The sequence below is a fragment of the Scyliorhinus canicula genome, chromosome 18 (genome assembly GCF_902713615.1).
Source record: "Scyliorhinus canicula chromosome 18, sScyCan1.1, whole genome shotgun sequence".
NCBI lineage: Eukaryota > Metazoa > Chordata > Chondrichthyes > Carcharhiniformes > Scyliorhinidae > Scyliorhinus > Scyliorhinus canicula.
Window position 1 is genome coordinate 106,032,705 of NC_052163.1, and position 27,383 is coordinate 106,060,087.

At 47.2% G+C, this 27,383-nt stretch overlaps 1 protein-coding gene across 2 annotated transcripts in view; it reads right to left on the reverse strand.

Annotated features, from left to right (window-relative positions):
• Positions 1-27,383, reverse strand: part of LOC119953728 (unconventional myosin-Va-like) — a 149,281-nt gene that overhangs the window by 32,417 nt on the left and 89,481 nt on the right. For both annotated transcript variants that reach the window (XM_038778278.1, XM_038778277.1), the window contains exons 20-24: positions 26,253-26,409; positions 23,389-23,628; positions 13,009-13,242; positions 9,932-10,025; positions 7,906-8,054 (exon numbers count right to left, since the gene is read on the reverse strand). In XM_038778278.1, the coding sequence (XP_038634206.1) occupies positions 7,906-8,054; positions 9,932-10,025; positions 13,009-13,242; positions 23,389-23,628; positions 26,253-26,409 (874 nt within the window). The remainder of the gene's footprint in view (positions 1-7,905; positions 8,055-9,931; positions 10,026-13,008; positions 13,243-23,388; positions 23,629-26,252; positions 26,410-27,383) is intronic.

Below are 27,383 nucleotides of genomic sequence, written 5' to 3' on the forward strand. Positions count from 1 at the left end.
CGGGAGTGGGTGCTCAGGTGGGCCAAGAAGGAGCGGAACAGCAGGTGGGAGAACGCGGAGGTTCGGATGTACCAGGACTGGAGCGCGGAGGTGGCGAAGAAGAGGGCCGGGTACAACTGGACGAAGGCGGTGCTACACAGGAGGGGAGTGAAGTTCAGCATGCTGCAGCCGGCATGTCTGTGGGTCACCTACAAGGACCAACACTTCTACTTTGAGTCCCCGGAGGAGGCGTGGGCCTTTGTTCAGGCCGAAAAATTGGACTCATACTGAGGGTTGGGTACGGGGGTTTGCGTGTAGGGGTGGTCAGGGATAGCTGTGTTACATTTTGAGGGGGGGTTCTCTGTTACTTTTGGTTCTTTGTTGCTTTGAGGGCGGGTTGGGCACTGTTTTTGCTTGGGTCTGTCGGATGGGCTCGGGGAGGGGGGCAGGTCTGCGTTGTGGGTGAGGGGACCGGGCCTGTAAAGGGAGCTGCGTCAGAGGAGGCGGGATCGGGCGGGTGGAAAGCGTGGGCTTTTTCCCGTGCTGAGAGCGGTAGGGGGAGGAGGAGAGCCTGCTGGTGGGCAATGGGGAGGAGGGGAAGCCCCACACTGGGAGGGGTTGAAGGAGTGGTGGGAGTGGCCGGGGTCAGCAGGAGTCGGCTGACTTACGGGAGTGCAATGCGGGGAGCAATGCAACGGGGGGGGGGGGGGACCGGGTTGCTGCTGTAATGGCCAAGAGGGAGCTGGAACAGGTAGAGGGGGTCGGGATGGGGGTCTGCTGCCATGGGGAGGGGGGAGGATTTTAACATGGTGCTGGATCCGGCACTAGATCGCTCCAGATCTAGGACGGGTAGGAGGCCAGCGGCGGCTAAGGTGTTGAGGGGGTTTATGGACCAGATGGGAGGGGTGAACCCATGGAGGTTTGCGAGACTGGGGGCCAGGGAATTTTCATTCTTCTCCCACATTCATGAGGCCTATCCCCGGATTCATTTCTTTGTTATGAGTAGGGTTCGGATTGCGAGAGTGGAGGATACTGAGTACTCAGCGATAGCCATTTCTGATCATGCCCCGCATTGGGTGGACCTCGAGGTGGGGGAAGAGAGGGACCAGCGGCCGCTTTGGCCTTAAGAGGTGGGGTTGCTGGCGGACGAGGAGGTGAGCGGGCGGGTCCGAGGATGTATTGAGAGGTACCTGGAGGCCAACGACAATGGGGAGGTCCGAGTGGGGATGGTCTGGGAGGCGCTGGTTAGGGGAGAGTTGATCTCCATTCGGGCCCACAAGGAGGAGAGAGCAGAGAGAGAGGGAGAGGTTGGTGGGGGTGATGCGAGGGTGGACAGGAGGTACACGGAGGTTCCGGAGGAGGGATTGCTTAGGGAGCGGCGTAGTCTCCAGGCTGAATTCGACCTGTTGACCACCAGGAAGGCGGAGGTGCAGTGGAGGAAGGCACAGGGGACGGTGTATGAATATGGGGAAAAGGCGAGCCGGATGCTGGCACACCAGCTTCGGAAGCGAGATGCAGCCAAGGAGATCGGTGGAGTTAAGGATAGGGGAGTGAACGTGGTGCGAAGTGGGGTAGGCATCAATGGGGTCTTCAGGGACTTCTACGAGGAACTGTATCGATCCAAACCCCGACTGGAGGGAGGGAGGGATGGGTCGTTTTCTGGACCGGCTGAGATTCCCGAGGGTAGAGGGGGGGCAGGTGGCGGGATTGGGGGCGCCGGTTGGGTTGGCGGAGTTGGTAGAAGGGATAGGGAGCATGCAACCGGGGAAGACACCGGGGCCGGATGGGTTCCCGGTCGAATTCTATAAGACATATGCGGACCTGCTGGGCCCTCTGTTGGTTAGGACCTTTAACGAAGCAAGGGAAGGAGGGGCTTTGCCTCCGACGATGTCTCGTGCGCTGATTTCCTTGATCCTTAACCGGGACAAGGATCCCCTGCAGTGTGGGTCATACAGGCCGATCTCACTCTTAAAAGTAGACGCCAAGTTGTTGGCGAAGATTTTAGCCACGAGGATAGAGGACTGTGTGCCACAGGTTATTCACGAGGATCAGACGGGGTTCGTTAAAGGGAGGCAGTTGAATACTAATATATGGAGGCTCTTGAATGTTATAATGATGCCGGCAGTAGAAGGGGAGGCGGAGATAGTGGGGGCGATGGATGCGGAGAAGGCCTTCAAGAGGGTAGAGTGGGGGTACTTGTGGGAGGTGCTGAAAAGGTTCGGGTTTGGGGAGGGGTTTGTCAGGTGGGTGAGGCTGCTATACGAGGCCCCCGTGGTGAGTGTGGCCACGAATAAGAGGAGGTTGGAGTATTTTCGGCTACACCGAGGGACGAGGCAGGGGTGTCCCCTGTCCCCCCTGCTATTTGCGCTGGCGATTGAATCCCTGGACATGGCGTTGAGGGAGTCGAGGAACTGGGGGGGGCTGGTGCGAGGTGGGGAGGAACACAGAGTGTCGCTCTATGCGGATGACTTGTTTTATGTGGCGGACCCTGTGGGGGGGGATGCCGGAGGTGATGAGGATTCTCAGGGAGTTTGGGGATTTCACAGGGTACAAGCTCAACATGGGGAAGAGCGAGCTGTTCATTGTTCACCCAGGGGACCAGGAGGGGGGGATTGGTGAGTTCCCACTAAAAAGGGCGGAGAGGAGCTTTAGGTACTTGGGGGTCCAGGTGGCTAGGAGCTGGGGGGCCTTGCATAAGCTTAACCTCACGAGGCTGGTGGAGCAAATGGAGGAGGAGTTTAAGAGGTGGGACATGCTGCCGCTGTCTTTGGTGGGTCGGGTGCAGTCAGTCAAGATGACGGTGCTCCCAAGATTTCTGTTCCTGTTCCAATGCCTCCCCATCCTTATCCCGAAGGCCTTCTACAGGCGGGTTAATAGGAGCATTACGGGGTTTATGTGGGCGCAGGGGATCCCGAGGGTGAGAAGGGTGTTCCTGGAGCGAAGTAGGAATGGGGGGGCTGGTGCTGCCAACCCTCTGTGACCCCCTCTGCCAACGTGGCAATGGTGCGCAAGTGGGTGACGGAGGGGGAGGGGGCAGCATGGAAGAGGATGGAGATGGCGTCCTGTGGGGGCACGAGCCTGGAGGCGCTGGTGACGGTGCCGCTCCCTCCAACGAGGTATACCACAAGCCCGGTGGTGGCAGCTACCCTCAAAATTTGGGGGCAACGGAGACGGCACAGGGGAGAGGTGGGGGCCTCGGTGGGATCCCCGATACGGGGGAACCACCGGTTCCCACTGTTGCCGCCAAGCGGGGTCCAGGACAGGGTGCTCTCGGGGTGCAGGTTGGAGAGGGGAGGATCTCGGTAACGTACCAGGTGATGCAGGAGGGCGGCGAGGCCTCAGTGGAGGAGCTGAAGGGTAAGTGGGAGGAGGAGCTGGGTGAGGAGATCGTGGAGGGGACGTGGGCAGACGCCCTAGGGAGGGTGAACTCCTCCTCCTCTTGCACGAGGCTCAGCCTCATACAATTTAAGGTGCTGCATAGGGCTCACATGAACGGGACAAGGATGAGCCGGTTTTTTTGGGAGTGAGGACAGGTGTGTTAGATGCTCAGGGAGCCCAGCATTGGAGGCCTTTTGAAAGGGCGTAGCGAGGAGGGAGAGGGGGGGGGGGGGGTGCATCTCTTTGTTTTGAAGGGGCGTGTATATTTGTTCAATGTTGATGACGGGTGTTAATTTATTTCTTTTTTGTATATATGGGGGGGGGGGGGGGGGCGGGTTGTTTCATCTCCTTTTTGTATTTTGTTATTGATATTTTGTGAAAATTTGAATAACAATTTTTATTTTATTTCATTTTTTAAGAGAATATTCCCAGGCAGGCAGAATGTACAGCTGGTGAACTTTGCAAAAGAGAATTTGAGAAAAGAGAACTTAAAAACAGAACCGTTTCTCAATACAATGGTATTCCAAAAGGACTGCTGCTGAAGATGTGGTAAAGGAGTGAATGCAGAACGGAATTAAGGAAGCTGGGATTTGAAACTCAGTTCAGGTCAAAGAGGTCATTGGAATTGTGTACTCAACCCCAAGTAGGACGGCAGGAGAAGGTGGTGTATTTGGTGGCAACCAAACACAATGAACTTGGGCTCTACCATGTTTAAGGAAGTTCTTACATATGTGATCCAAAATTGGATAAGTAGAAGATCGGTGGCTGATCTCACCCACCTGACTGGTCAAGTTAAAATGTTAAAATGATCTTGCATATAGTAATCATTTATTTGCAGGGGCTACAAAAGAAAGGGGTATTGTTCTTATGCCCGGCATTGCGCAATGTCTTCATGTGCTTTAACTGATCAGATTAGGCTCCTCCAATTGAGATTTCTTGCATGACCTAGAGATGGCCAACATGAAGTTGATTGCATTAAATTCTGAAGCAGTTTTCTCTTAAAATTATCAGAACTGCATTTTTCATGACCAGTTACTCTCCAAAATGACTTCGATATGTTTTTCATTGAAAGAATTAGTTCCATGAATTCAACAAGATTAAATCTATTTTAAGAACGCAAGATATAAAACTTCTGAATAAATAGGTTTTGTTTCAAGTCCCATTGCAAATGAATGCACAAAACCCAGCCCCAAGGCGAGGAGAGCTGGAAAAATGTTCGCCTAGATTCTTGCTCGAAGTGACTCTGCCAAATTTTTTTTAAAAAGAGAACATCAGGAACGCGAGGGTTTGCTGGATGCTCCTCACATTCAAACTCTGTTTGGAGTGTGGAAAATACCAGGACTAATAGAAGGGATATGAGCCGATGTGGTGGCCTTTACCACATTGATCGCACAGAGGCACATTTTATTAGAATGGAAGTCAGAAGATCTGCCAAAAATAAACTTGAGAAAATGATTTTATTTTGAGTGGGGGGTGGGGGGGGGGGGGAGAAGAGAGAGAGGGGGAGGGGAAGGAGGGCTGGAGGGTTTGGATTGGTAGGATTAGTAGTGACCTTGTTATGTTCAAGGAAGGAAGTTCTCCTCTCTCCCACCACCTCTTCCCCCGCCCCCGCCACCCCTCCTTGTCTAGAATTGATGTTTGGTGATGCCCGCTCCTCTCCTCGTCATTCTTTAATATATTACTGCTTTCTGATCTGGCCTTGAGAAGAGTTTAATTTATGCTGCAGGGTTGGTCGATTGACACTAATTCTGGGACTCCTGGGACAGCTTTCTTCATTGTCATTTTTTTTTTTAAAGTTCTAGATATGATGTGCTGTTCCGATAGAGCTACAACACAGGCATCTACCTGGCAACATGAAAAATTATCCAGGTATGTCCTGTACACAGAATTGGGAAAATCAGCAAAGTGATGGAAGGAAACATCAACAGTGCTATCGAGCGGCACTCAGACAGCAATAACCTGCTCATGAATGCTCAGTTTGGGTTCTGCCAGGGTCACTCAGCTCCTGACCTCATTACAACCTTGGTTCAAGCATGGACAGGAGCTGAATGCCACAGGCGAGGCAAGAGTGACTGCCCTTGACATCAAGGCAGCATTTGACCGAGAATGGGATCAGGGGACCCTAGCAAAACTGGAGTGAATGGAAATCACAGAACATAGAACATTACAGCTCAGTACAGGCCCTTCGGCCCTCGATATTGCGCCGACCTGTGAAACCCCTCTGAAACCCATCTACACTATTCTCTTATCATCCATATGTTTATCCAATGACTATTTGAATACCTTTAGTGTTGGTGAGTCCATTACTGTTGCAGGCAGGGCATTCCACACCCTTACTACTCTCTGAGTAAAGAACCTACCTCTGACATCTGTCCTGTATCTATCTCCTCTCAATTTAAAGCTATGTCCCCTCGTGCTAGACATCACCATCCGAGGAAAAAGGCTCTCACTGTCCACCCTATCTAATCCTCTGATCATCTTGTGTGCCTCAATTAAGTCACCTCTTAACCTTCTTCTCTCTAACAAAAACAGCCTCAAGTCCCTCAGCCTTCCCTCACAAGATCTTCCCTCCATACCAGGCAACATCCTGGTAAATCTCCTCTGCACCCTTTCCAATGCTTCCAAATCCTTTCTATAATGCGGCGACCAGAATTGCACACAATACTCCAAATGCGGCCACAGCAGAGTTTTGTACAGCTGCAACATGACCCCGAAACTCAATCCCTCTCCCAATAAAAGCCAACACAGGGGGAAAAATCTCCGCTGGTTGGTGTCATATAAAGGAACAAAAAGGAAGATGGTTGTGGTGCTTGGGGGTCAATCATCTCAGTTCTAGGGATCGCTGCAGGAGTTCCTCATGGTAGTGTCTTAGGCCCACTCCCCTTCAGCTACTTCATCAATGACCTCCCTTCTATCAGGAGGTCAGAAGAGGGGATGTTTGCGGATGACTGAGCAATGTTCAGCATCATTCCCAACTCCTCAGATAATGAAGCAGCCAATGTCCAAATGCAGCAAGACCTGGACAATATCCAGGCTTGGGCAGACAAGTGGTAAGTTACATTCACACCACACAGTGGCAGGCAATGATGGTCTCCTACAGTAAAGAATCTACTCATCAGCCCTTGACATTCAATGGCATTACCATCGCTGAATCCTCCACAATCAGATCAGAAACTGAAGTGGACTAGTCATATTAACACTGTGGCTACCAGGGCAGGTCAAAAGCTAGGAATTCTACAACGAATAACTCACCTACTTCAATGGAATACCCTCCACTTGCCTGGATGAGTGCAGCTCCAACAAGAAGCTTGACACCATACAGGACAAAGCAGCCTGCTTGATTGCTCCCGATTCCACAAACATTCAATTCCTCCACCACCTACCAATAGTGGCAGCTGTGTGTACTAAGTACACGGTGCAGTGCGGGAACTCGCCACGGTTCCTTAGGCAGCACCTTCCAAACCCATGACCCCTACCATCTAGAAGGACAAGAGCAGCAGATACCTGGGAACCTCATTAGCTGGAGGCTCCCCTCCCAAGTCACTCACCACCCAGACTTGGAAATATGTCACCGCTCCTTCACTGTCACGGGTCAAAATCCTGGAACTCCCTCCCTAACAGCACTGTGGGTGTACCTACACCTACCTCAGACTTCAGCGGTTCAAGGTAACAACTCACCACCACCTCCTGAAGGGCAACTACGAATGGGCAATAAATGCTGTCCTAACCAGCGACACCCACATCGCGAAATTATTATTATTTTTTTTAATTGTTGGTCTGTGATGTTGCCTGCATTCTGTTTTGGTGCAGCCAGGTCATATATCCACAAAGGGAATATGTTGAGGATTGTGCCCCGATTTATCCAGTCTTATTTGCTCCCATTCTTGCGATGACTACTGTTTTGTGTTGTACTTGGATACCTATGGCTTGTTTTTTGTAAAAATTGAAAATTCCAATAAAAATTTTTATAAAAAGGAGAATAAAAACTTCAATCACTTGTCAATGGGTGGGAGGAAAAGTGAGATAATCTATTGTAGAAACATAGGAAACCCATCAGATTCTTTCAAGCTTGGGCTTGATTTTTTTACTAGTGTAAAGCAAAAGGAGGTTAAACTGTTGCCCCCTAGTGGTCTTGCGCACAACAAAGGAATATCAGTTATGCTTTTTATTTTGCATTGTACCAGGGTGAAAAGCTCACTTCAGCAAGGAAAGAAACACAGTATAAATGCAGCATTAGTTTGTGCTAGCGCCCCATTATATAATCTGCCCTTTTCATTTGCCCCAACATTTAAATATTGAATATATTCGCAACATACACCCAAACGCATGTCTCTAACACCCCAGCCCCAAACAGCCATGAGTATGTTAAATTATTTATAAGTATAACAACCTTTAAAATTTTAAAAGTTCATTAACATTCCCATTTATCAAAAAAATAAAGGTCCCACTTTTAAATAGTCAAGTGCGCTGGTATGCTCAGTTACATGTGTTATGGTACAAGAATTCAGCCCAAATATTTACAATATTGATAAATAGAGCTAAAATCACCTTAATGAAATTAATTTCATCGTTCAGATTTTTGTATCTTTGTTCTAGGCAAGAGAATTCTTTCACAAGGTTCTGATAATGGAACCGTTCTTCCTCAAATTCTGCATGTAACTGATGACTCTTCAACGCCACCTTCAGGGCAATTTGATCTTTAATACACAAAATAAAACTTTCCCATTAATTGTATGGAGGGTGGGTGGGGGAGATGGGTGGAGGTGCAGAGGCTACAAATCCTATGGTGCGTAACTCACTTCCTGACCCCCCCAAAGCCTGCCCACCATCTCCAAGGCACAAGTCAGGATTGTGATGGCTCAGGAGTGTGATGGAATACTCTCCCCTTACCTGGATGAGTGCAGTTCCAACAAAAGAAGCTCAACACCATCCAGGACAAAGCAGCAGGCTCGTTTGGTATCCCATCCACTAATATTCACTCCCCCACCCCACCCCACCACTGACAGTACTGTAGTATCTACAGAATACGTGCAGAAACTCACCCAAGCTCCTTAGACAACACCTTCCAAACCCTCAACCACTACCATCTAGAACAGGGGTGGGCAAACTATGGCCCGCGGGCCGCATGCGGCCCGCCAAAGGTATTTCTGCGGCCCGCCAAGTCATTAAAAAAAAAAAAAAAAAAAATTTTTTTTTTTAAATTTTTTTTAAAATTTTTTTTTTTTTTTTTTTAAATTTTTTTTAAGGTTAATGGAGGCGGGCTGTTGGGTTACTTACTGGTATAGGGTGGATACATTGACTTGAGTAGGGTGATCATTGCTCGGCACAACGTCGAGGGCCGAAGGGCCTGTTCTGTGCTGTGTATGTTCTATATGAGGCGCCCAGAATCATAACCGGGTGAAGTAATTATTTTACTTAATATACTATGCGGCCCTTTGTGAATTGTGAATTTTTGAATGTGGCCCTTGCACGGAAAAGTTTGCCCACCCCTGATCTAGAAGGATAGGTGCAGCAGATACCTGGGAACCCCACTACCTGGAGGATCCCTTCCAAGCCAAAGGAGGGACTCACTGGGCAGAATTCTCTGACCCCCCCCGCCGGGTTGGAGAATCGACGCGAATTGCCACGCCGTCCCAACGGCGGGACGCAATTCTCCACAATGCGGAGAATCGGCACCATCGACGTCGGCGTGGTGCCAGTCGGGGTATGCGCCAACTCTCGGGCCCGGGCCGGCGTCCCACCGGCACCGTTCTAACATCCTCTGAGTCAGCGGTACCTCAGCGTTGAAGGGTCCGGGTGCGGCCTGTATGGGTGAGGGATTCGACCACAGGGGGGGCCTCCATAGTGGCCTGGCCCGCGATCGGTTCCCACCGATCGGCGGGCTGGTCTCTCTCTGCCCCCCCGGCCTCCTTTCCTCCGTGCTGGCTCCTGTAGCCCTGCACCATTTGGCTTCAGGGCCAGCACGGGGAAGAAGGCCACTGCGCATGCGCTAGATGGCGCCGGCCCAACAGCGCATGGGCGGACCCCGCGGCGCCGAGTTCAGGCCGGGATTGGCAGCTGGGGCAGCGGAGACCACTCCAGCGCCGTCCTAGCCCCCTGTGGGCCACAGAATGGGGTCCCGGAACAGGTGCCGACGCCGTTTTTACTCTGGCATCAGCACTGAGCCGCCCGTTGGGTGAATCCTGCCGACTATCTCTGCAGAGAAGCTAGCTAAAGCTCATAAGAAATGGGAGACAATCAAGATTATTTTTTCTTTGGAATGAGCATTTATACAGAATTTAAGAGATTATATAGATGGGGAGGGAGTGGGCATTGGATAAAATGAACTAGATATGTGGCAGCAATATATATGATCAGCTTGAAAGTCTTTTCTAGTTTCAAGCTTCACTACTTTAACCAAGAAACAATTCATATTTGGTGCTATTTTTAATGCTTTAATCCACTTAATATTGTATAAGTGTTGAGATCTTAATACAAATTTGTTTTACACAAAATGGTGCTTAGAACAGAATCTGTCAGTAAAGCATGTCAAAAAGGAATACCAATGAATTCAAAATAACCTTCTTAAAAATACCTTCAATATTCTTTGACTGCTCCTGAATATATTTATTAAAAGCTTCTTTTTCAGCACTTAACTCAGTTTTCTCCTTTTCATGAACAGCAAGACGCTGAAAAAGATTTAATAGCTTCATCATCAGGGATATTGAAAAGCTGAACCACAAATAAAGCAGCGTTTACAACTTTGATATGGGAATGATATCTTTGAAAATATCAGACATGTTCACCTCAGTATGAATGCACAGTAGCAAAAGTTCTCATTTTAAATTATGCTTGTTCAAATCTATAAAAAAAAATTACCATTATGCCCGGTGCACATAAAGTCGGCCTGAAATTGGTAAAGGAATAAGTCAGTGCTGCAAGTTTTGGTTTATTGGAAACTGCTGAAGGTTTTGTTTCTCCAGAAAATGAAGCAGAGGGGTGATTATTCTTGGGTGATAACAGCTGTAGCTAGCTTGAAAGGGGCTATTGTCAGATATCACCTCTGCAGCAGTGGGAGAGCAATTGGATAAAATAACGACACTCAAAACTGTTAGGATTTCCATTTAACCTTGCTTAATTAAGATGCCTGCTGGAATGCAAATATATAGAATAGAAGTTACCTTAGTGAATCCCTATAGTTCAATTGCCTGATATAGAATAAGAACAGCTAGACTGGAAGGCTTGTTCACAGCGACTGACATAAATAACCGATAATTGAAGAAATGCAAATAATGAAACCGTTGCAAGTTAGCTTTGAAGGCCAACGGTATAATGTTTCTAAGGAGAATGAAGATAATCAGCAGGAATAACACAACAAGATAAGGAAATTATGTAAACACCTGGATGATCAAGGCAAGAAGGTATGTGTGCGAAGGCTCAAGAAGCTAATGGCAAGTGGTCAACATTTAGGGGAGGCTTTCATCCCACAGTACAATCAATCAAAGCATTCAACATTTTATTGGGAATTTTGAGAAGGAAATCTTTCTAGGGGAAAGGTCAGTCAATAGTAACCAGATCCACCTCTGAAAAACATTATAAAGCAAGGTTCTTTGGGGGTCCTCAGTGCAGTAGGTGATAGGAGATGAGTTTGAGTCAGAAATAAGTCAGACCATGGGTGGAATTCTCCGACCCCCGGGAATCGGCGGGGGCGGGAATCGCGCCACGCCGGTCGGTCAGTGGGCCCCCCACGGCGATTCTCCGGCCCGCGATGGGCCGAAGTCCTGCCGCTGACTAGCTTTTCCCGCCAGCGGGAATCAAAGCACGCCTGGTGCCGGCGGGATCGGCGGCACGGGCGGGTGCCGGGGTCCTGGGGGGGGGGGGGGCGCGGGGCGATCTGGCCCCGGGGGGTGGCCCCACGGTGGCCTGGCCCACGATCGGGGCCCACAGATTGGCGGGCGGGCCTGTGCCATGGGGGTATTCTTTTTCTTCTGCCTCCGCCACGGTCTCCACCATGGCAGAGGCGGAAGAGACCCCTCCCCCATGCATGCGCGGGATGACGTCAGCAGCCACTGACGCTCCAGCGTATGCGCGGATTTCCTCCGGCCAGCGAAGGCCTTTCGGCCCCGGCTGGCGGGGCGCCAAAGGCCATTCACGGCCGTCGGCGGAGCGGAAACCACTCCGGCGCGGGCCTAGCCCCTGACTTTTTGGAGGCCCGACGCCGGAGTGGTTCTCGCCACTCCACAACGCCGGGACACCCCGCCCCGCCGGGTAGGGGAGAATCCCGGCCCAGGTGACAACGACAGATTCCTTTTTCTAAAGGACATTAGTGAATCAGCTGGATTGAAGATGGCAGCTTATGGTTGCTTTAATCGTTATCAGTTTCTTTCCTTTTTAAAAAAATGCTGAATTGAAAGCCTTAAACTATCATGGATGGGATTTGGATACTTTCTTTCGACAGTCCACTGACATAACCGAGACACCACTGCACCAAACAAAAACCTCATTCCTCTTTGCACTGGAATTTATGTTTTTGATCAGAATTCATTCATTGTTATCTCTAATATTGTTCACGTGATAAAGCTTCAAGGAACCATTCTAACATTTTTTGTATTTGCATTGAACAATATGTCTAGACCCTTAAAGATTTAAAATTTAAAATAAATCTTAGCCAAATAATTGCTTACCTGAAAACATTACATTTAAACTATTAAAGTAATTTATCAGATTTTGGGAGTAGATTCCATAAGGCTGGCTGAAGAGGCTAGAATACGTGCATTTTATCAACAGGTTCAGAGATCAGCCTGTTGCTGTAGACAGACAACATCACTTGATGTGAAAATGACCTTACATTGTGTTTATATTGCCAGCTAAGAAACCAATCAGCCTTTTCACCCTTACAAAATATGTGACACATCACCAGGAAACCAACTATGTAGCGATTGTTTGGAGAAGGGTCAATTATCAAAATTGTCATGAAATGGCAATAAAAGATTGATGCACTGGAGGAGTGCATAGCATTGCAGTCGTCGTACTGGTCTAACATACCAGAGGTCCTGAACTTGATGGAACGTTGTGGAATCTGAACTTAATCAACCAACCAGGAGTTTGAGGGCTGGCACCGCTGCCAAATTCTTGTAAAATCCCAAATATTTCACAAATGCCTTATATAATCTAGTCTAGTGGCTCAGCAACTCAGTTGTCACAATTTCCATCAGGCACATCAAACAGCTCACACCAACTGGGGCAATAAATTTGACCTTGCAACTTGAAGCAGGAAGACATTAAAGCTGTTTTTGATTTAAAAAATTACTATTAATGTTAGCCCGCTACCATCAGATTATATGCATCATTCATTTTAACCAGGTGAATCATTTCTCCCAATCAATATTTGCTTCACCACAATCCACCAGGTCGAGGATAGGGATAGGAATGAAGAACTAACAGAAAAACTATCCTGCCAATTAGAAGAGTCGCTCAAGAGCCCAGCAAAAAAAAAAAAGAGGGATATCAACAGAATTCCATGGCCTTTTTAAAAATCAATTTACCAAAACCAAGATTGCTGCTAGACTACAAGTGCAATTCCTGCTATTTTTAAACAATGGGAATTCTGTGGGATGCACATGAATTACCAAATCGATAAATTAGAGGGGGGAAAATGTTATATAATCCTACTTGTTTCAGTCGAGCTAGCTCCCCAGAAGCTTTAACTTCTACATCTCTTCTGTCCAGGTGTGCGCACGCCAGTTCCTCTTGGAGCTTTGCAATATGCTGCTGCAGATTCAAGATTTTAGTTTCTTCCGCATTACACCCGAGACGCTCTATTTCATTCTCGAGTTTCTCTACCTCTTTTCTATGAGAAATGGCAAGTGCGGTCACTTGCTCCACCAGCATTTTGTGCTTCTTGTTCTGAAAATAAATTTATAAACGAGGAGTTACCTTGTTAGCTCACATCAGCTGAGAGGCTGCTTCAGATCTAGGAACATCAGCTGTTCCTGGTTGGTCAAAAAAAAGATGCCAAGTTATAATGGAAGGAACGGTTAATACACATCATTTAAAACACTGCTCAGTTATGTTAATTGTGTTTAAATCAAAAGAATATTTAAATCAATCATTTGAATCCATCTTTGATTGAATTTTTTTTTTTTTTACAAATTTAGAGTAGCCAATCATTTTTCTTTTCCAATTGGATTGGATTGGATTTGTTTATTGTCACGTGTACGGAGGTACAGTGAAAAGTATTTTTCTGCAAGCAGCTCAACAGATCATTCAGTACATGGAAGAAAAGGGAATTAAACAAAATTCAAGAAAATACATGAGAATACATAATAGGGCAACACAAGATATACAATTTAACTACATAAGCATTGGCACCGGTTGAAGCATACAGGGTGTAGTGTTAATAAGGTTAGTCAATAAGAGGGTCATTTAGGAGTCTGGTGACAGTGGGGAAGAAGCTGTTTTTGAGTCTGTTCGTGCGTGTTCTCAGACGTCTGAATCTCCTGCCCGATGGAAGAAGTTGGAAAAGTGAGTAAGCCGGGTGGGAGGGATCCTTGATTATGCTGCCCGCTTTCCCCCGGCAGCGGGAGGTGTAGATGGAGTCCATGGATGGGAGGCAGGTTCGTGTGATGGACTGGGCGGTATTCACGACTCTCTGAAGTTTCTTGCGGTCCTGGGCCGAGCAGTTGCTATACCAGGCTGTGATGCAGCCCGATAGGATACTTTCTATAGTGCATCTGTAAAAGTTGCTAAGGGTTAATGTGGACATGCCGAATTTCCTTAGTTTCCTGAGGAAGTATAGGCGCTGTTGTGCCTTCTTGGTGATAGCATCGACGGGAGTGGACCAGGACAGATTTTGGGTGATGTGCACCCCTAGGAATTTGAAACTATTAACCATCTCCACCTCGGCCCCGTTGATGCTGACAGGGGTGTGTACAGTACTTTGCTTCCTGAAGTCGATGACCAGCTCTTTAGTTTTGCTGGCATTGAGGGAGAGATTGTTGTCGTTACACCACTCCACTAGGTTCTCTATCTCCCTCCTGTATTCTGACTCGTCATTATTCGAGATCCGGCCCACTATGGTCGTATCGTCAGCAAACTTGTAGATGGAGTTGGAACCAAGTTTTGCCACGCAGTCGTGTGTGTACAGGGAGTAGAGTAGGGGGCTAAGTACGCAGCCTTGCGGGGCACCGGTATTGAGGACTATTGTGGAGGAGGTGTTGGTGTTCATACTTACTGACTGTGGTCTGTTGGTCAGAAAGTCAAGGATCCAGTTGCAGAGTGGAGTGCCAAGTCCTAGGTTTTGGAGCTTTGATATGAGCTTGGCTGGGATTATGGTGTTGAAAGCAGAGCTGTAGTCAATAAATAAGAATCTGATGTAGGAGTCCTTGTTTTCGAGATGCTCTAGGGATGGGTGTAGGGCCAAGGAAATGGTGTCTGATGTGGACCGGTTGCGACGGTATGCGAATTGAAGTGGGTCAAGGCGTTCCGGGAGTATGGAGGTGATGCGCTTCATGATCAGCCTCTCAAAGCACTTCATTACAACTGACGTCAGGGCCATCGGGTGGTAGTCATTGAGGCATGTTGCCTGGCTCTTCTTTGGTACCGGTATGATGGTGGGCTTCTTGAAGCAGGTGGGGACCTCGGAGTGGAGTAGGGATAGGTTAAAGATGTCTGTGAATACCTCTGCCAGCTGGTATGCGCAGGCTCTGAGTGCATGACCAGGGATCCCATCTGGGCCCATCGCCTTCCGTGGGTTCACTTTCAGGAAGGCCGATCTGACTTCGGAAACTGTGATGGTGGGTATGGGTGAATTATGGGCTGCTGGGGCACTCGACAGCGGATTGTTGGTTACCTGCTCAAACCGAGCATAGAATGCATTAAGTTCATCGGGGAGGGGTGCGCTGCTGCCAGAGATACTGCTCGGCTTCGCTTTGTAGCCAGTTATGTTGTTTAGTCCTTGCCACAACCGCCGAGAGTCTGTCTGTGACTCTCGGATGGCTTTGCGGAGGTCATACCTGGATTTCTTGTATAGGACAGGGTCGTCTGCCTTGAACGCCTCAGATCTGTCCTTCGGTAGGGAGTCAATCTCGCGGTTGAGCCATGGTTTCCGGTTGGGGAACGTACGTGCTGCTTTCTTTGGCACGCAGTCGTCCACACATTTGCTGATGAAGTCTGTGATGGTGGTGGCATACTCATTTTAAGTTAGTCGCTGAGTTCTTAAATATAGACCAATCCACTGTCTCTAAGCAGTCACCCAAGAGCTCTTCTGTCTCCTCAGACCAGCACTGCACAACCTTCTTAGCTGGATTCTCCCGTTCGAGTTTCTGCTTGTAAGCCGGGAGAAGGAGCACAGTCTTATGGTCTGAATTCCCAAAGTGCGGTCGGGGGATGGAACGGTAGGCGCCCTTGATTTTTGAGTAGCAGTGGTCAAGAGTGTTGTCGCCCCTGGTGGGACAGATGTGCTGGTGGAATTCTGGCAGTACACTCGAGGTTGGCTTTGTTGAAGTCTCCGGGCACAATGAACAAGGCCTCCGGGTGTTCTGTTTCATAGTTGTTTATGACTGTGTACAGTTCATCCAGCGTCTTCCTCACTTCTGCCTGGGCTGGGATGTAGACCGCTGTGATAATGGCTGAAGTGAACTCAGGTGGACGATAGTATGGGCGGCACTTTATGGTCAAGTATTCCACGTCTGGCCTGCGGCGCTGAGGACCCGGGTTCAAATCCCGGCCCTGGGTCACTGTCTGTAAGGAGTTTGCACATTCTCCCTGTGTCTGCGTGGGTTTCACCCCCACAACCCAAAGATGTGCAGGTTAGGTGGATTGGCCACGCTAAATTGCCCCTTAATTGGAAAAAATGAATTGGATATTCTAAATTTAAAAAAAAAGTATTCCACGTCTGGGGAGCAGTAGGTCGCCAGGGTCACCACATCCAAGCACAGGGAGGAGTTGATGAGGAGGCAAACCCTACCACCCTTCGCTTTGCCTGAAGGTGCCGTGCGGTCCGCCCGGTGAATAGAGAAGCCTTCAGGTTGTATGGCACAGTCCGGTGATGCGGGGGTGAGCCATGTCTCTGTGAAACAGAGCATAGCAGTCTCTTACTTCCCTCTGAGAGGTAAGTCTGGCGTTAAGTTCATCCAGCTTGTTTTGAATCGCTTGGACGTTTGCCAGGAGTATGCTGGGGAGAGGGGTCTTGAAACCGCGTTGCTTCAGTCTAACCTGCAGACCGCTGCGTTTCCCTCGCTTTCTCGGTCGGCGGCTGCTGCTGGATGATCCTGGGATCCGATGGGAGACGTCAGCCCTTGTGGAAGGTAGGTGGTTGCGTCTGGCGGGGTCCAGGGTGCTAGCGAGGTCCAGGGCGCTGTTTACGTTTCCGGGGTCGCGTCTGGCAGGGTCCCGGGCGCTGGTTGAGATAGAGGGGTTGCTGGAGGGGGGGGGGGGGGCGAGTTTGCGATCCGGATGGGTCCCGGCGTTGTGCGGGCGCAGGAATACCTTGCAGCGTGTTCGGGTCCTCGCGCGCTGTCTCCGTTGTTCCTGGATCGTGGGCAGGGGCTTCCTGGGGCAGGTTGGGCTTAATTAAGGGGCAATTTAGTGTGGCCAATCCACCTAACCAGCACATCTTTGGGTTGTGGGGGTGAAACCCACGCAGACATAGGGAGAATGTGCAAACTCCACATGGACAGTGACCCAGGGCTGGGATTTGAACCCGAGTCCTCAGCACAGCAGTCCCAGTGCTAACCACTGCACCACATGCCGCCCCCGTGATTGAATTATTAAGAGAACTACAAATCAGGAAAATCTGAAATAGAGATCAGTCAACGTGCAAGGAAAAAAGATTGTATTATAATTTTATGTGCATGCCCTCCAGCAAACCCAGCATGATCAAGAATACAAACTAAATCATAAGCTCTCTGCTCTTTAGTGATACTGAATTGCCTGTTATGCATTTAATAGTGATTAAAGCCTATGGTGTCTAAACAGATCATCGGCTGGGACTAGTCATGTGATCTGTTTGACAGTTGCTGATTGATCTCCTGTAGGTTTACTAGACTATGGTGGTGTCCACTTTGGATATCATGTAATAGATACCGTGTGTTTGTAAGCATATGTAAGTTCTGGGCTTATAGGGTGGCACGGTGGCAGTGGTTAAGCACTGCTGCCTCACAGAGCCAGCGACCCGGGTTCAATTCCGGCCTCCGGTAACCGTGTGGAGTTTGCACGGGTTTCCTCCGGGTGCTCCGGTTTCCTCCCCAGTCCATCTTTTTGCAGGTTAAGTTGATTGGCTAAGGTAAATTGTACCTTAAGTGTTCAAAGATTAGGTGGGTTTACAGGGAATGGGCCTAGGTAGGATGCTCTTTCAGAGAGTCAGTGCAAGGCCCAACCCGGCCCGTACACTTCAGTGGAGAACGTAGATCCTGAACTTTGGTGCTTGGAGAGGTTGGGCATCATTAGGCCTTTGCACCAGCCATGGGAATGGATGAAGGCCCAGAATGAGGCATTTAGGAAGGTGCAACTGCAGTTGCCCTCTTCAAGGGTGTTTGCGTGAGTGGGTAGCCCAGTGGTCCCCGTAATGAAGCCGGATAAGACAGTCCGTCTCTGCAGAGACTATAAATTGGCAGTGAACACTGCTTTGAGGTTGGACCATTATTCTTTATCATGCATGAAGGATCTGTAAGCAACATTGGCCGCCGGAGACTGTACATTTACAAAATTGGACATGAGCAATGCTGGTCTGCAGGGAAGTCAGCTCAACCTATCAGCATGCGCAATCTGGGTCGCTGGGCGGTGCTCAAATGTTATGAGCTGGAGCTCGATAAGTCATTACGATAGTACGTAACGATCGATACAGACAAGTGACCAGTACACCTGGCTTCAGTTCACAGTATTGCACCACCCCTCCAGACACATCATTTTACGTGTTTGTAATATGTTGTTACTCTTTTGCTTACTTCGGAATGGTCTGATGGTTGTAGTTCAATGAAACTATCAGTCTTCAAATTAAGGAAATAGCATTTAATGAACAATGAATAGAAATATCAATGAGTTTGTTCACTCTTCTAAAACCACAACTGATGATTAAGTAAATAGGAAGTAGAAATAATGTTTAACTACACGTGCCAACTTAGCCATCTCTCGAACACTTATCTAAACACTCCTGATCCGAAGAGGTGGGAAGAACCGGAGTTCAGTTTATATACATGGATCTGGTGCTGGCCCTTGAAATCTAGGTTGTCTAGCACTATGATACAGTTGTTAACCCTTTACATACCAGCAGATACCCAGATCACTACAGACACCACCGAGCTTCACTCTTTTCTTGGACTAGTAAATTACTTTTAGCGATTTATTCGAAATCTGGCAACCATCCTGGCCCCCCTTCACTTGCTCCTCAAGAGCACCAGCTGCGAGGGCAGCACGGTGAGGCAGTGGGTTAGCAGTGCGGCCTCACGGCGCCGAGGTCCCAGGTTCTTTCCCGGCTCTGGGTCACTGTGGAGTTTGCACATTCTCCCTGTGTTTGCATGGGTTTTGCCCTCACAACCCACAAATGTGCAAGCTAGGTGGATTGGCCACACTAAATTGCCCCTTAATTGGAAAAAATGAATTGGGTACTCTAAATTTTTTTTAAAAGAAAAAAAAAAGAGAAGCACCAGCCATGGGAATGGGGCAAGGTCCAGGATGCTAGGAAAGTGAAACGGCAGTTCTCCCCTTCGGGGGTTTTGAAGAATTTTGACCCTTCAAGATCACTAAGTCACAAGCGATGCTTCGCCTTACAGGATTCGGTCTCATTGGATGAGCGATGGCCGTGAACGCCCAATCGCCTTTGCCTCCCCGACGCTGGCTGCAGCAGAGAAGAAAATATGTCCAGATAGAGATGGAGGCCTGACAGTTGTGTTTGGGGTTAAACGGTTTCATCAGGACATCTAGGACCGCCATTTCTTTATCTTCACGGATCACAAGTCATTGCTGGGCTTTTTCTGTGAATCAAAGGGGTCCTGCCAATGACGTCTGTGAGGAATCAGTGCTGGGTCCGGTTATGCTGAAGAATATTCTTTTGAGCACCACCTAGCGACCCCGATTGTGTATGCTGATACGTTGAGCCGTCTTTCCCACAGGCCCAATCCACAACCTCCACCCCCGTAATAGACGAAGCAGTTTTGGTCCTGAATTTTATGGATTCCTTGCCCATCACTGTATAGTGTATTCGTAACCACCGATCCCACCCTTGCCAAGGTGCGGCATCTGGTGCTATACGGTGGGAAATATAGACAGCTACCAGGGGAGTCAAAAGCATTCTCCCCCAAGCTCTCGGTGCAGACTGTGGAAGATGGTATCCTCCTGTGGAGCGCTAAGGTTGCTGTTCCGACAAAGGGTTCGACAACTATGTTGAAGAATGATCACAATGGGCATCTGGAGTGTTCAAATGAAGACGCTGGCGAGAAGCTACGTCTGGTGACAGGGTTTGGACGTGGATATTGAGGTGTTGGCCGAACAGTGCTCAATCGACTAAGAGCACCAGAAGCTCCCTGCAATGGCATCCACGCACACTGATTTATCTAGTCCACTCCTGGAGTTGATCGTCCCCATCCTGGTGGACATCCACTCAAAGTGACTGGAGGTCCACAGAATGGAGATGATCATGCCGCAGGTGACCATTGAGCGATCGCGCATTTCATTTTCCACTCACTGAATCCCCGAGGTGACAGATAACGGGACCTTCTTCCCCGAGTGACGAGTTTGCCGCTTTTGTGCGAAACAATGGGATTCACAATGTCCGTACTGCCTCATACCATCCAACATCAAATGGCTTGGAAGAGAGGGCCATGAAAACTGTTGAACAGGGGCTAAAGAAATGAATTTCGGGCTCAACACGGTGTTTGTTCATCACTTCCAACAACGTGTTGACTCTCGAGGATTGTCGTCCATCAGCAGGGCCAGTCTCTGCTGTTCGGGTCTGGGGGGCAACTAACGCGAGGGCATTTGGATCACATTCGCTCATGCAGGTTACTCCTTCATGAGGTTCCTTGAAAGAAACCAGTCCTGGTTCCTCTGGCCCCATTGCCAAACCAGTCTGCTGCGATGCCTCTGGTCTCTCTTAAGGTCTGCACTTTCTGTTACTGCATATATTTTGTGATGCCCCACCATGCAACTAACAATGCAGAATCTTTGACTCTACTTTTCAGTGTAAAGTAATTTTATTTGGTATCTATTGATTGATTATAACAGAAATTCTTGTTATAGAATTTACAAGGTTCTCAGTTCAGCCCTTGCCTGCAAAAGACTGTTTCGAGAATCAGATTATCCGTAGTAACTTACAGACGACTTGAATTCAAAATACAATAGCAGTAACGGTTTCTTTGCATGAAGCAAGACAGCTGCGTAGATCAAAATAAATCGTAGAATGTAGACTGCTAGATATTAGACAGAACGTAGCTTCTCAGCAAAAAGTATAGGATGATTCTAGAATGGAAATAATAGCCTAAAACTATTACCTTTAATGAATTTGTTATCAGTCTAAGTCAATCTATTCCTGCTCCTGTAGCATGCTGATTGGTTTGGATGAGTCATCAATACATTTGTTTCGATGATTGGGTTGTCAATCTTCAATATGTAACATTAACTGAATTATCAGCCATGTTGCTTCTGTGAATTCTTTCGTGAGCACTGGTATGCAAAATCTGTTCTCATCATTGACTGATGTGTGCTTCATCTTATGATTCCTTCTTCCGTACAATGGAAGGCTCATATGAACTCTTACCGTCAACCTGACCTTCATTAGAAATGTTGCATTTGTTTAGCTCGTTGCAAGCTGTTCCTTGCAAACAGATATCCATTTTTCAGAAGCAAGCAATGTCCATTTTGCAAAGGCAAGCAATATGCATTTTGCACAGTCATGATGGAATCCATTTTAAATGGTTTCTGATTGAGCTTTTTAAGTCAATTATTAATTCAACTTATTAATTAACCCTCTTTTAATTAAAATAAATAGCTAGTTTCTTTCACTCTCCCAATGCCAACATGCTCGATATTGCATCTTCCGACTCAGAAATGGAGACAGAGACATCGGAGGTCTGGTGCGCTGATCAGCTGCCTCCTGTCGATCGTTCGCCACAGCATTCCTGTCGCAGGCACCGTTCACTAGAACGGTATATGCCGATCAATCCAGTGGATCTGCTCAATGGCGAATTGCCGGGGCCAAAAAGAATCTGATGTCTCTGCCTGTTCCTGCTCTACTGCCGTCGGGGGGTTTTCAGATTTAGAGGGGCCAGTGAGCAATGGAATAGCATGCACAGAGGCTACAGGGTGGGAATGATCTTCCCCGTGGCCCTTGAAAAGTACAAACTTCCCTGCAGTGGGATGGGGCATCTCTAATGACCTCCGTATACAAGGTTGCCCAGTAACGCACCAGCCAGAAAGAAATCTGGTAGGGATCTTCCAGGTAGTGTATGTATTTGTGCTGTAAATAAAAACTGTTCCTTTAATTTTACTTGGTGTGGACTCCCATGTCCTTATTAAACCAAGGTCAACTTTAGAAATCTTATTCCAATGCAACAAAAAGGTCAAAATGGGAATTAACTCAACACCAACGAGTACTAAAATACAAAGACAGGCTATTTTTGCCAAGACTGTCATGTACAAGGTCAAGAACTTGTTTTGAGAATAACATGCTATTTTGTTGCAATATTCACATTGTGCCCTCCATCCCATCATAGACCTTCCCATTTTCTTACTGCCCACTCTTTCCCCATTTGCCTCGCTTACAACCAATTACATTTCTAACTGTTCCCAGTCCGAATAAAAGGTTATGGGCCTGGATTTGGATTCCCTGCCCCTAGCAGGGTGTTTCTCGGCAGTACACCATTCACTGGCAGCAGGATTATATACTCCTGCCACTTATCAATGCGATTTCTCATTGAAGCCACCCCATGTCGCTGGGAAACGGCAGTTGTGCACGGCCAGCTGGAAAAGTGGAACGCAACAGCCGATGCATTCCAGCCATGGACTCGAATGTCTGCATTGCTGAGTATTTCCAGCATTTTCTGATTATATATTAAGTTGATTACATCACAATCTATTGCAGAGAAGATCCTTTATGTCTCAGTTACGTAACTTTTCCCTTTCAGCCATCTTTGACTTGCTTACCTCAAGAGCAGCTTAGTTGCAGAGCTGAGTAGGAATGTTTTCTGGCCTTGGTCACTACCGAATTGAAACACAAAGCCCAGCAAATTTCAGCTATACATATGGCTAACAAAACCTATTTGTTCATTAGTCCAGCTGGGATTTTTAAATGCCCGACAAGTGGGCGATCAATTAGCTTCAAAGCTTGGTTTGAGAATCAATATTCAGAATTTTAACTTACCGGCTGTAGTTTTTAAACAACATTTTGAACTGGTCAAGAGCGTCAATTGGCAACCTTTTATAATCAGGCTGACCATGTGAAGAACTGACCAGGTGCCAACCTCAACTGGGACCTTATAAACCAATTAGGTTTTTTGCCTCTTCAACCTACTTTATATTAATCTTCGTCAGAAGACAGACCTTTACTGCAGCTCTTTCTAGAAATCGGCAATAAAGCATGTCTAATCCAAATAATGCAGAATTTTGTTCAATGTAAATTTTAGCTCAGTTTGAACATGGGAACGTAGGACCAAATAACCGGCTGCTCTTATTTCCTTCAAGCCTGCTTTGTCCTTTGATATGATCATGGCCGATTTGATGAAGGTTTCAACCCATTTTCCTGTCTTCCCCAATAATCCGAGATTCCCTCGACTGTCGGAAAATCGAACTGTGCCTCAAAAAATTCAATAATCCTGCCTCCGCTGTTTTCTGGGAAATCGCCAGGATCTGCTACTGTCAAAACCTTACCTCTTTTTTTGCCATCTGTGGCCTTGATTGCTGCAATGCTATACTTTGGCCATGCTTCATAAACTGATTGGATGAAAATGTAGCTTATGCATATTCTATCCTGCATCCATCTGTCCCACACCAGTGTACTCAGATGTGCATTTCACACGGCCAAATTTACGCATACATATGGATTCCCAAATATCACCTTACCTGATCATTCACTTTGCACTGCAGCTGAAAGATCTTGTTTTCCATTCCTTTGTTCAGTTTTTTGTAGTGCTCAACTGAGCGGGCTTCAACCTTCAGCATCTTAAGTTGGCGATACGCCATCATTCGCCGGTAACAGCACTGCAAGTAGATGACTGCATGCCGAATTCTTTGAAATCGCAAAAAGGTTAACCATCCTCGTACATATTTCTGTAGGACAGTAGCCTTTTGCTCCCGGACCATCTAATTCAAAACAAGTGTATGCATCTTTAGTAATGCTAAACAATAGCTTCCTTCCATATGTCCCCAACTTTCCACTCATCCACAGAAAGCTTACGTGTGTCATGTTCTTCAAAGATGCAAGAACTGTGAAAGCAAGCACTTTTTAAAGAACACAGCTGGACAAATATTAATAAAACTCTTTTTGCTTCCAACAAACACGTTTGTGAGGATATGGCAAAACGAGAGACTTGCATTGATATAGCACCTTTGATGATCGCAGGGTATTCTAAAATGCTTCACAGCCAACAAAGATACTTTGGCAACTTAGCCACTGCAGCGATGTAGGAAATCAGCAGCTAATCTGCACACAGCAAGTTCTCAAAAAGCAATGCAATAATGATCAGGACACGAAGGGCACAGGGTAGCAGAATCAATTGAAATTTTAAAAGGGTGGCCAACCCTGCTCTTTGAGAGTTACCCTAGGCCAGGGGTGGGCAAACTTTTCCGTGCAAGGGCCACATTCAGAAATTCACAATTTTAAAGGGCCGCATAGTATATTAAGTAAAATAATTAATATTTTAAATAGCCAAAATAAAAAGGTCTTTAAAGAAAAAAAAGCACATTTATTTGAAAAACAAAGTAACTCAGTAAGTAACAGAACAATGTCAATGAGAATGATGTCAATGAGAATGATGCATCTGACTGCAGTCATTTACCAGTTTGTTGAAATTAGGTGTCAAGTTGCTTGTGCTGATCCTTAACACTGACAGAAGCACAGCCTAGCCGAGTCAACGATAAAAACGCAAGTAGTGGGGTGGATGAGTGGGGCTGCCTTATTGGTTGGTTTAGTTGGGTGTGCGACCAATAGGAGTCCAGGTTACAAACAATCATAAGGCTTATTGTTTGTAACCTGGACTCCTATTGGTCGCACACCCAACTAAACCGACCAATGAGACAGCCCCACTCATCCACCCCACTACGCGCGTTTTTATGCGGCCCGCCAATGAGGTGCTCGGAATCATAACCGGCATTTTTGAAAAGCTGCCGGGGAAAAGCCGCTGAAGTAAATGCGCTTATTGAATAAGCGCATTTACTTCAGCGGCTTTTCCCCGGCGGCTTTTCAAAAATGCCGGTTATGATTCCGGGCACCTCATTGGCGGGCCGCATAAAAACCTTTGTCGGGCCGCATGTGGCCCGCGGACCGTAGTTTGCCCACCCCTGCCCTAGGCCAAGCCAAGGGTCACATGCTCAGGGTGGCCAAACTTTTTTGGTGATGACGGATGAGCTGGAACCTCAAGAGACAATGGCTGCTTGCGGGAAGGGACTCATTTATTTGCAGCACAGAGGGAAAGGAGTTGGAAAATCATCTCCATGAATTATTTTCCCTTTTTATATATTGCCCATTGAGATTAAAAACAAGAGGGCAGCACAGTGGCACAGTGGTTAGCATTGCTGCCTATGGCGCTGAGGACCTGGGTTCGAATCCCGGCCCTGGGTCACTGAGGAGTTTGCACAGCCTCCCCGTGTCTGCGTGGGTTTCGCTCCCACAACCCAAAGATGTGCAGGATAGGTGGATTGGCCACGTTAAATTGCCCCTTAATTGGAAAAAATAATTGGGTACTCTAAATTTATATTTTTTTTTTAAAAAAGAGATTAAAAACAAGAGGCTCTTGCCAGCACCTGAAGGAGGAAAGGAAACCAATTGACTGCAAGGCATGGAGAAATGAGCAGAGGCCCTGCCCTTGGTCGGATCACTGCCACGGAGAAATCATATGCTATTCTTAAAAGTAGCACCATGAACCTTTTTACATTCAGCTGTGGGTCTGGTTAGCCACGGCTTCTGTTTCAACAGTTCAGCTGAAAAACAGCACCTACAACAGCGCAGCACAGAAGTGGCGGGCTGGATTGTCTGTTCAAGGGCCGGGACTTCTGACTCAGATGAGAGCAACCAACTAAACCACTTCAGCATAAATTATTCACAAGGTATTAGAACATACAGTGCAGAAGGAGGCCATTCGGCCCATCGAGGCTGCACCGACCCACTTAAGCCCTCACTTCCACACTATCCACATTACGCAATAAAGCCTCCTAAACCTTTTGGTCACTAAGGGCAATTTATCATGGCCAATCCACCTAACCTGCACATATTTGGACTGTGGGAGGAACACCCAGAGGAAACCCACGCAGACATGCAGAGAACGTACAGACTCCGCACTGACAGTGACCCAGCAGGGAATCGAACATGGGACCCTGGCGCTGTGAAGCCACAGTGAAGCCACAGTGCTATCCACTTGTGCTACCCTGCTGCCCATGATTGATCAGAATAAATCATTTTCAAAATTGAAGATAAAACAATTACTAAAATTCTTTAGACAAAAATAATTCCACAAGGGCAACATGGTGGCGCAGTGGTTAGCCCTGCTGCCTCATGGCACTGGGGACCTGGGTTCGATCCTGACCCCTGTCCGTGTGTAGTTTGCACATTCTCCGTGTGTTGGGTCTTGCCACCACATCCCAAAGATATGCAGGTTAGGTGGATTGACCACGCTAAATTGACCCTTAATTGGAAAAAAGAATTGGGTACTCTAAATTTATATATATATATTTTTTAAACAAAAAAAAAAAATAATTCCACAAAGACTTGCCTTGCGATACACGTGTCGTGTGATCATGCCTTTTGCATAAGCTTGAATAGTAATTGCTGCTGTACGGATGAGTACATACAGCCTCCTCACAGTCAACATTCTGTATTGCCTCTGTATAATTATGGCAGCCCTTGTCAGTTTTAAATGATCAACTCGGCTAAAACACAAAAAAATTAATTAGAAAATACTGCAGATGCTGGAAATCTTAAACAAGAACAGAACATGCTGGAAAAACTCAGGTCTGGCAGCATCTGTGGAGGGAGAAAAAGACTTATCATCGAGTCCAACATGACACTTCTCCAGTACTACGGCAATAGAAATATGTTGGATTTTATGCTGTTGGAAGGGAAAAAGAGAGCGAGAACAGATAGAAAGTGAGGGATAAATTATATTTATGTGCCCTTCACACAGTCATGCTCAAGTCTACATGTAGAGTATAACAATATGTATGACTTATGGGAAATTAGCTTATAATGTTTGGCTCAAGGTTGCCCTTGTGGCATTATCATAACTGCAAGAACTGCAGAGTTAATGAAGTGTCTAGAGTAGCCACGAGAGTAAGCTACAAGTTACCAGTATATAAAGGCAGTGATGCTAAGTCTTGGAGAGAGAGTGTGTGCAGGAGTTAGCTAGAGTCAGAAGTACAAATAGTGAGTGAGAGCAGATCATAGTTTATATGGGTATTAAGATTAGCTGTAGAGGAGTGTAGTTTAAATGTTAATAATCAATTGTGTATTCTTCAAGAGTGCATGTTGAATCTAAATTAGTAATGTTAATAAATTTGCAGCTTTGTTTAGGTTCAAGCTATTTTGCGGTCTTTGTGTCGCTTATTTCAGGATGGTTGGCATAATGTTCACAAAGAACATCACAACCCTTACATTGTAGCATATGTGAATCCAAAAAGATTAAATACATATCCACTGGAGGAATTAAACTTTCATTTTGTGGTGAATGTAATATATAGATATATATGATAATTCACACTGTCTTTGTAAGTGCAGTAGCGTTATCCTACCACTAGGGGGAGTAGCTCTGGGAGTACTCAGGAACTTGTACTGGGCTCCACCCTTGGCTCTGCCCACGACTCCTCCCCCTAGTGCAGCTGTATAAATACCCTTGTCCAGAGTCAGC